Genomic DNA, 10,728 nt, shown 5'->3' with positions numbered 1-10,728 from the left:
TTTCTTGACATCATAACACACTCTGAGCTTTTTGTGAATTATCTGTGACTGCTGTTGTTCTTAGGAAATCAAACACTAAAATACTACAGATTTATGATGACTTTGACACTTTTTATTTGTATTTAAGCGTTGAAGAGGGCAAAGAAACAGCCTATGCTTGTATTAGCCTGTAAATTATCTGTGACTTTAGGATGATTTTATGAGGGAGATTTTATGTTACTGCTTTACAAGTCAACACTAGTAGATGGCATGATTGATGAGCATGCATCTGCTGGCACTGAGTTCAGGTGGAAGGTCTTACCTGCAGACTTGGGAGTGAATTTGTCCCGGTTGGCAGCACACACAGCCAGCAACCTGTAGCCCAGGTCCAAGTCAAACCCCTGCTGAGCAGCGACACGACTCACCACCTGCAGAAAGTGCAATCAATTAGAAATACTGTTTTTAACTTAAAGTGCCTGTGACATGCATAGCCATGAAATACAAAAAGTCAGACAATGTACTTATATTTAAGAAACTTGGCATAATACATGAGATTTTACCAGTTACATCACATAATTGGCACATTTTCTTTTGAATCGTGCTCAGCCAAAGTGAAACAGGAAGTGACATCAAAGGGAAACTCTTCAAGAAATAAAACTCTCTGGTTATTGTTTATTTAAACAATATTATTTGAACTCTGACTCTTCCTCATATCTCTATGATAGTGGTTAAAATAATCTAAAGAAACATCAGATTCTTCTCTACAGTCTGTGTTGTTAGCCATTTTAGCAACGCTCTGTTCACATGCAGACATTTCCCTTTGACATCACTTCCTGTTACTCCACATGCAAATATCTCAACAACTGTTCATCTCAGCGGCATGAAACATTTTCTACAATATCAGTGTTATCCTTCCAAAAACACATTCATTTTTATTACAAAGAAATGATGTCACAGGCATTTTACACAACACGACGATTAAATAAATAACATTCATTAAATCAACAATGAGATTAAATCTAGGCCTCTAAACTTTTCTGAGCTGTTTCAATACTCTCAAGCCCTATTTAACTTTACTTTTTTCCATGAGCGAAACAAAGAACGTAAACACACACAGACAAACTGAGATTAATTTGGAGTCTGTATTCTGAATTGGTCCAGTGATTTCTAGTTAGGATAGGTCTAATGACCGTGTCATCCTCCAAGAGAGGCGAAGAAGCCAAAAACCACAGTCGCCCTGCATAAAGTCACAGCTTCTGGAAGGGTACAATCAAAACAAGTCTCTTCTGGAAGGACAAAAATAAAAGAGTGTGTCACGTGGCAAAAAAGTTGCAAGCTCAAATACCCAAACAGAAAAAAAAAATTATATGAAAAGAATTTGAAATGGGATGCAACACTGAGCAGAGGACTTAGCTTAATATCTGTAAAACCTCAAATGTTGATCAGTTTTTCGATGTACAGCTAGGCCTGTCGTGATAATCAATAAATCAATTGATCATCACATGATAAATTAAAATTAGGTTGATCATTTTAATTTGTTTGCTTGTTTGTTTTCTTCGTGTCTCCCTCTTTTCTACTCAGCGTAAGGGGGAGTGAACTCTGGCGTCAGGTATTTGTCAGGTGCATGTTCTCGTAACGTTTGTAGCATGAGAGCCCAGTGAACATGCATTTAACTGGAACTCTTTTAGCTGGTGACGCCTCAGGATGCACTCAGGGCACCGTGTCAAACCTTGGGTTCATTTTTTTTATATATACTATGTAAATTTCATAAACTTCCGTAAATTTTGTAAGCAGTGTGTGGCTAACCACAATTATTTTATGAAGCCAGAGGAAGACACATGAATAAATTGTGACGGCTTGGATAGAGGCGGGTAGTGATGTTGAAGCTTCAGTAGCTGCCGCCGTGTGTTTTCACAAACTCCACTCCGGGTTCGTTCGTAACTTTACGTAAATTTTGTAAACTTCAGTAAACTTTATATTACATTTCATTTCACTGGTTCAACCAGATTTAAAACCCCATCGAGACTGAGATTAATTTTTTAAGAGGACCTAGATTAGTTTAAAATAGCCTCCAAATCATTCATTGTGATAATTTCTAAGACAATGTATTGTCCCGCAACATTTGTTATTATGACAGGCCTATGTACAGCCAGTGATTACAGAGTTTCACTGAAGTCTGTCCAGTGTGTAATTAGATATTTTGCTAACAGACACTGCTAAAGTTTTAAACTAAGACGTACAATGTGTAGAGCTAACCAAGTAGAGTAAAAACATTTTCATCTCTCACTTTATTAATTAAATAATGGTAATAAATCATATTCTAGAGGATGCTCAGGGATCAAAAGACAGGGGTAAATCAATATTAAAAGTAAACCTCCTTTAGTTTTGACTTCAAAAAAGAAATTAGAACGAAGAATTTCAGTTTTAAACAAACACGTCCTTTTTACAAATAACATGGCTACTTTACCACTGAATACATAAGTGAAAAACTCATGTCAGTAACTGTATTTATTTGACTAGAATCAAGATGAGAATAAATAATTTTACCCTTCCTGTGTGGTCGTACTGCATTCATCTGGAGCTGTTTGGGAGCCATCCGCATGTAAAAACATAATCTATTCAGCCAAACCATATTATGCAAACCATCCTGAAAAGCGGTCAAACCGTGTTGCTGTCAATCGTTCAATTTGCCGCGTGAGTGAGCGAGCCGGGCTCGGAGTTTGTACAAGGCAGGCAGCCAGCTACAAGGGCTAGCATAGATTTAACATGGATTTAACAATGTTTCACCTCATAAGCCTTTTTTAGCCTAATCTCCCTCTGAGGATGTACATCCAGGCCCATATTCCTGTCAATATGCAAACAGTGTTACAAGAAGGTTAGTGGGCCACTCATATTTGTGGGTAGCTCTTTGCTGTAGAGAAAATACAAACATCTATGTGGTTTAAGCTTCTAAAGTGGCCATGTACACATACAAATGCAACTAAAGATGTTCTGCATTTCCACCGCATTTGAAGTCATTTTGGTTAACAGGATAACCTGCCATTTGCAAATCTGACTTCATCACAAAAAGAGATCTGAGAAAGAATGCACAGACTTGTTACGTGCAGTAATTTACCAGATAAGCAGCAGTTTGCGCTGCGAGTCTAATGAAACAATTTAGCTGATGGAGAGAGACCCCCATGCTGAGCTGGATCTCAGCGGTGGGCCCCATTGTATAGCTCTTTATCACCCTTTAAGAAGCTTTTATTGTGATTCGTTCATTAACGAGCATTTAAATGTTTGCTCACGTGAGCTGGTAACAATGCCCTTACAAGTTTTCAAAGAGTAATATAAATAGTAAACAGGTAGGATGTTTAATTCTTTGCTAAAAGACACAACATGGCGCAAATCTACTCTCTGACTTTTATACTATTTGCAAGGAAATAAATATTTTAATAAAAACTTAGATTTCCTATGTTTTTTATTTAAAAGGTGGATACATCAACCTGTCGTTTTTTTTTTTTTTTTTCAAAGTATGCACAATCTAATTACTGTTTTGCTCACGTCTCCTAAAAAGTACCTGAAAAAACTTGACCAAAACCATAATTAGTGTTTTCATACCGTCAGACATCCCATGAGACTTTGTTCGAAAGGTCGCTGGAAGGCCCGGGGATCTCCGCACCAGTCCAGCAGCTCCGTGGCAGCTGAGTGGAAGTTGGCCGGGTTCTGTAAGTGCTGTGCAAACAGACAGAGAGGAGTCCGCCTTCACAAACAATAGGGATAAGTGTTATTTTTTTTTTCTCACTTTTAGTACAAATTGGAAAAAACGTTGAAACCAAATTGCAGCGCAGCCTCGTGCTCTCCTTCCAAACTGCCTTGATTTAATGCCTTGTGTTTCTGCACAACCCTGTGAGGACCTCGACTCTTTCCGATGTACGCCCACTCAGGGCTGTGTTGCATTGTGGGAAGAAGATCACACCCAAATCAACAACGATGCCAGTGTTTCTGGTTAATCTCTTTTGGCAACACCCACCCCTCGCCTCCATGACCCAACACGGCTAACCAAATCGTTCCCTCCAAATCTTCTTTCTCGCTCCTCATTCACAGCGTTACAGAGCCTCGGCACCAGAGGTCCGCTGACTGACTTGGCTGCGCACAAAGAAAACAACCCTGGTACTGGCAGCTATGTGTGCAGACTCGGTACAAGCCGTTGGTGTGTTGTCTAATCTCTTTCAGTCTCTGTCTGTCTCTCTCGCTTGTTCACTGAGGCCTGAAACAGTCGAGTCTTTTCTTCCCCGTGTTTGAGGGCTACCAAGGCTGGCAGGAGACAATAAGCGGTTTTTAAAGTGGGCTTCCTTTCTTCACTTCTCAGGAGGTTAATAGCTCTGAGATGGCGCAGAGCTGCGGCTTGCTCTCTCGGTGAGATTGAGCCCACTTGAAAGCATTTATTCTTCCTATCTACAGCTGAGGCGTCTTGCATTTTGTTTTCCTGCAGACGGTGTAAAACTATTGTCTTAAAGGGGCAACAGGGGTGAGTGTTTTTTTTAAACGGATCCCCGATTAGTTGTAACATTAGACTTTATTTGATAAACAGACATTTTAACTGTAAAATAAAGACTATGAAAATACTGTAGGATGTTTAGTTTTTATAATTTTTAAACTAAAAGTTTAAAAYCATATWACACGGACAGGGCKATTTTATTTACACACAAAGCATTCTGGGTAAATGATGACGTGGATAGGTCCTCGGTGCGWGGCTGCTAGCGAGCTATATCCACCCTGAAGGTTAATCTTGGACAATATCTGATGATRGACTCTTTTAAATGAAACCAGAGAGCGTTGACAGAGAGGAGAAGGTAGAAATGACTCAGCCTGMAACTGAAAATATGGATGGAGGACKWCAGTTTAGCTTGTTTGTCGCACTAGCGCTGTGCTAATACAAATAAGGCAATATAGCATCAGTGCTAGCGCAAAGGCTAAATGGCTAAACTGAGGTCCTCCATCCACATTTTCAGTTACAGGCTGAGTCATTTCTACCTTCTCCTCTCTGTCAACGCTCTCTGGTTTCATTTAAAAGAGTCAACCGTCAGATATTGTCCAAGATTAACCTTCAGGGTGGATATAGCTCGCTAGCAGCCTCGCACCGATGACCTATCCACGTCATCGTTTACCCAGAATGCTTTACATGTAAATAAAATGGCCCCATCCGTGTTAAAATATATTTTTAAAAATTTACAAAACTAAACATCCTACAGTATTTTTACAGTCTTTATTTTACAGTTAAAATATATGTTTATCAAATAAAGTCTAATGTTACAACTAATCAGGGATCCCTTTAAAAGGTGGCTTTTTTGATGATGTGCGACCACAAAAAGCAACTCGTCATCGCGATGTCAAACATGGTTGCCACCCCAAGAAAAAAAAATCTTTAAAAGGAAATATCATGGGCTTCGAGGAGGCCTTGAGTGAATCGTCTGTTGTGATGAGAAGATATGGAGCTAGTTGCAGACTCTCAAAGATTTCTGAGTGATAAAACGAAAAGGTACTGAGAGTGAGAGAAAGTAAGGGATGCTCTTGTTGAGTAAGAAGCCTGTAGATGAGTGATATGATCTGGCATTTTTGCTGCTTGATGGGGTCGGGGGCGTGTTCTGGCCTCCAGCACGAGAGGAATCAGACATGGCACAGCAGGGGCTGTCGGTCCAGATCTGAACTCCCATCTCCTCCTCCTGCAGCTCTCGCCACTGTGTCTGGAGTGGGGATAGGGCCTGAGTTGTTCCTGTTGTTGTTGAGGATGGCCAAAGAGCCAGACGATTGACAAACTGTCCTCTACAAGGTGATTTACCTCTTTTCCAAGCCAGCCTCAGATTTGGCTGCATAACATCTACCAGGGTGCAGAAAAATCTGCAAGAACTCTTGGCTCTCTGCCAGAGGCTTTCCTCGAACCAAAACAACATCCTTCTGATGGAGTCGCAACAAGCTCAGAGCGCCACTGACTTACAGAGTCTCTTTGAAGTCTGCTTTACAATGAGCTCTTCAAAATCAAAAGGAGATCAACTGGAAGCAAAACATTTATTATGATAGACTTTTTATGTACACTTAAATAGGGCTTATCAATGTAAAAAAAACATTTGTGAAACGGGTCGCATCAACCAATTTACCAATTTGAAAAAGACGGGTAGTAAAATAAGGCCTTTGTGAGTTGAGGTGATGAGAATCGGTTCAGAAAAGAGGTTATTATGGTGGAGTTTAGGTGGGAACAGTGGGAAACGGAGAAGGGAAGCATCACATCATAATCTCGAGCTGAAAGCTTCATCATTTGCTAATTTATTCAAAGGCATGGTGTCACATGGATGTTGGGAGATATAAAGGATCACACCCACATATCATAAACAAATATGCCAACAGCCAGCCAGCTAGTCAAGCAGTCTATGAGTTCTGCAGACTATTATTCACAAGCAGAGGCGGTAGCCCTGGGTTAAGTCTGTCTGTCTATCTGTGAAGCTGACAGCCAGGGAAGAAATTCGGCAAAAATAAATAAATAACAAGGGCTGGTGAACGTTAAGAGTCAGATATATGGTGTCGGGGATCGCACGACGAGGCGCGCAGGGGGAAAAAGAGACAGCTTGTTTTGCTGCTTTGAAGTCTGTTCTCGTGCACTCTGCCAGATTTGCCTCCTCCTGCGACCCTGTGCAACATGAACTGTGCAACTGCAGCTCAATGGTCAGATAAACTCATGCCCGTATAAGGTGCCGAGAAGGAGAAAATCTATGTCGAAAAGTTTTTAACCTTAAATCCATGTTTGCGCTGCAGTGAAATCGAGCTCAAAATGCACGAGAGCCCTGCACGGAAAAAGGTCGTGGTGCGCACCTGTTTGATGCACTGCAGCCTGTCGTTGGTCTGCTGAATGTGCCGGTCCATCGATGGTAACGCGTTCATCTTGATGCCTCTACCGGGACTCCATTAAAAGTTTTTTTTTTTTCTCGTACTCTGTAAAAGAAAAAGAGAGAGAAAGAGGTGCGCCTGTTAGAACTGTCAAGTCTGTAGAGTTCAAACTGCGTTTTAGCAGCTTGACAAATGCTCAATAGAGAAGCGAGCTTGTTTATGAATCGGATCTCTGAAGAGCTTAATGTGCCTTAAGCACTTATTTTTGGCAAGCTGGTGAGACGTACCATGGCGGCACCGTTAGCAGCAAACGGAAACATAATGAAACAGCGAAAAGTTTGCTGCTTTTCATGCCCGAGGAAGCAGAATCTCACCGCAGCGAAGAAAGGACAGCTGTTATCTCCATTCAAAAGAAGCACATGTCATATTCAAGGTTATCAAAGTGATATACACCGCTACTTTATGCCAACACCTAAAAGGAGAAGATAAGGTCTAACGTCATAACATCACTTTGTGTCTGAATATTTAGTTCAGATCCGTCAGTGAATAGCAACAGGAACAGTCTCAGCTTAATGCTTACAGCTTCCACACATTCAGTCCAGGTTAATACATATTGAGCTGGTTTCACCAGCAAGGCCTCCTTCCCTCACATCCCTCAGTGTTTATCTCCATCGGCCTTGGTCCATCCCACATTCCTCCACACAAAAGGCCAACTGAGGAACCACAGGTGGGGGGGTGGGGGCAGGGCTCTAGAAAGCTGCTCAGAGCTGATAAAGGGTCCCCCAAAATTCCCCGCTGAGAGAGACAGACTGGAGGAAAAAAAAGACCAATATGACAGAAGCACTGTGCTCTGCTGGCGAGTCTAGTGTGCTTATCATTGATCCAATGCCCACAATCTCTCTTTTTTTAACACATGCATGCATTTAAGAGCATGTAAACCCAAAAGCCTGAATTCTTTCCTTTGATTAAAAGCAAAAAAGGTAAAACTTCAAAGGAACACTTTGAAAATAAGGCTGTATTACTAATCCTCTCAGCTTTAAGCATTACCAGAGTAGAATTACCTGGAGTGCACTTAAAGTCTTAAACATGAGCAAACACACCGTGTGCACGAATAAAGAGGAATTCTCGAGTAAATGTTGTCACCCACTTATCAGCTTAGACAGAGAGGGGTTGTCTTGCTCTGAAACGTACCAAAAATAAAACACTCGCATTTGCATGATGCATGGCACCGAGCCAGACTAACTGTGCATAACAAGTTCATAACTTTGGGTGGCCTATTTTTGCTGCACTGATGTGCTCCCTAACATCCAGCAGGTGTCTCCCTCTCCTGCTGCAAACCAACGTGTCTCTTTCGCACACTCCACCTGGAACAAGTGGTCCAGAAAGGGCTCCTTTAAGCCTTGACAAGTGCTACAAATCCCATTCAGCAGCCGAGGCAGCTCCACACAGAGCTAACAGGGCACACTCCAGCCCCGCTGCTGGCCGTCTGACCTTGTGGCTATTGATTAACTGTTTCCCCTGCAACTCCCCTTCCTGCTGTCCCAGCACACTTTGAAGCCAACCGCTGGAAGAAACAAAGAGGAAGGTGCGGGGTGGAAATTAGCAGCTTCTTTTACATGAATTTAATTTTTTTCTTCCCTTGTTGTTCTTTTGCACAAATGCAACGCGCACCTCTGCACCAATAAAAACGTAAAGGGCCTTTGTGAGTCAATGCAAACACAAGACCTCGGGTTCTGCGAGGAAACGGGTGGAAGTGGCCAGACGGAGCATTGTAACTCAGATCAGAAGCCGGTCCACCTGATGGGCCGACTGTCCGGGCTGACACACGCTCCAGCGCCACACCCTTGTTCGGGGGTGGGGGGGATGTGTTGCGTAACAAATTATGCTTGAGCGGAAACAGAGCTGAACTCTTCATCCTCGCCCTTGTTTTGCTGTCAAAATGAAACAAAGCATTCTTACATTTAATCATACGGGGCAAAGTCAAATGTTTTTCCTCTTATTTGCTTTTTATCAGATTTAAAACTGGGATAAAAATGTGCTTCGTAGCCTTTGCACAGATTGTTTTGTCTTGCTTTATTAGGCTTACTTTGTCGTCTTTCTTTTTTGAGCATGCAAACAACAAAGAGAGACCTGTTAAATCTTTATTGTCTTCCTAACACTCTGCCCTGCTCACCAGAGGTGCAAGGGAAAGGATTACACATCCAATTATGATGTGCACATTGCAACCTCCCCTTTTAAACAGCAGTGGGAGGATGCAGCTATGAATCAGAGAAGAGTAACAAACCACAAGCAATACCAACATCCAAGGAGGCGTCTGTCTCCTCTCGCTGTCTTTGTTCCCCTCCCTCTCTGTTTTCTGAGCAAAACAAGCAGGGGGGAAGCAGGGCAAGAAATAAGCAAGCTGAAACAAAAGCACAGTAATATGAAAGGTACTGAAGTATGGCAGGAGGAGGGCCAGAAGGGCCAGGCTCAATGAGGAAAAGAGACAAGAGGAAAACGGGAAGAAGAAAAAAAAGCGAGTGGTAAAATTATCTCATCATCAGCAACACACACTTAGTGTAGGATGACTCGCAGTACGAGTGATTTCTCATTTCAGACAAATGACTTCCACCTTTTGTCAAGTGCAGTTTGCTTTGAGAATGAATTCTGTCGATGGTTACTGCCAAGCTGGTTGCTCTCAGGATGTGTCAAGCAAGATATCGCTACATTTAGTAATTAGGAATTTAAACAAGAACAAAGGTCGTTTGTCTTACACGACAGCAGCACGGGATTTTCAGACACCAAAATTTAAAAATCTAAATTTCTGACTGGAAGTTTTTCTAAACTGCCAACACCATTTCACAGGAAAACACAATTTACGTGAAAGAGGAAGAATTAGCACATGCGCACTACAGCTGCAGTTAGTCAATAGTTAGTCTGCACATGTGCAACTAGATCAACAACAGTAACAACGGCAGAGGAAATTGCTATTTGTGCTGAACACCTTTTCCAATTCAATATTTTGTTTTACATTTTGGATGTAATTGTTCTCAAGCTCAAGACTAAAGTATCTGCACACATGAAAGACAAAAATCACAGCTTCAGCTAGTAACCTGCCATTATTACATTGTGTTCTACGTCTTTTGCGGTCTGGTCTCAATAGCAATTGCGATCACTCAGTGATTGTATAAATGTGTAATGTTTTTGCAGTCAACATTAGAAAAACTAACAAGTTTCAGGTGATTGCATGCAAAAATTGGACCTTACTTTTTTACCTAAGAGTCTGTTAAAGGTAATCAAGTTTGCTAGTATAAATGTAAATAAATCATACATTCATACACAAAAAAATAGAAAGAAGGTTCAGTAAAAAAAAAATAAAAAAATGTTTTTATAGTTGAGTTCAATGTGAAAAGTCAACATTATTCATAATAACCAGGGATGGACAGTAATTACTGAATATTTGAAGTCTAAGCAAAAGGGCAAATAAAAAAAAAATCCCAAATAAAAGCAGAAATTGCTTTTAAATTAAACAGAAATTAAAAGATTAGTTTGGTTTGTGCCAAACTAGCGAACAATAAAATGTGAAACAGGTATGTTACATATTGAGGCAGATAAGAACCGAAAATAAGGTTGGTACTAAAACTAAAATCTTTGCAGCAGTTTTCAAACAGTTTTCCTTGCTGACAAAAAATACATTATTTTAGGATAGACCATTGGTCTTTATAACATCCTGAAATAAACAGAAAGGACACTAAAACAGGACAGTATAACACAAAATCATAACATGATATCTCTAGAGTCTGTAGGGATTTTGGCAAGGTAACCTTACAGTATAACCTCATAACCTTGTCTGAGTTTAATTAAGATGCAACTACAAAAGGAAAAAAATCAACACAAATTGTAAAGAAT

The 10,728-nt window shown here is 40.8% G+C and overlaps 1 protein-coding gene across 1 annotated transcript in view; it reads right to left on the bottom strand.

The window, feature by feature from the left end:
- Positions 1 to 301: 301 nt before the first annotated feature.
- LOC106534085 (zinc finger MIZ domain-containing protein 1) overlaps positions 302 to 10,728 on the bottom strand; it is a gene marked incomplete at its 3' end in the record, with an annotated part of 22,386 nt that continues 11,959 nt past the window's right edge. Inside the window, 3 exon segments of the mRNA XM_014030597.1 lie at positions 302 to 407; positions 3,580 to 3,693; positions 6,826 to 6,945. Coding sequence (XP_013886051.1) covers positions 302 to 407; positions 3,580 to 3,693; positions 6,826 to 6,894 — 289 coding nt within the window.

Source organism: Austrofundulus limnaeus, unplaced genomic scaffold, assembly GCF_001266775.1.
Source record: "Austrofundulus limnaeus strain Quisiro unplaced genomic scaffold, Austrofundulus_limnaeus-1.0 Scaffold1088, whole genome shotgun sequence".
NCBI lineage: Eukaryota > Metazoa > Chordata > Actinopteri > Cyprinodontiformes > Rivulidae > Austrofundulus > Austrofundulus limnaeus.
This window is presented reverse-complemented; position numbering and strand designations above follow the sequence as displayed.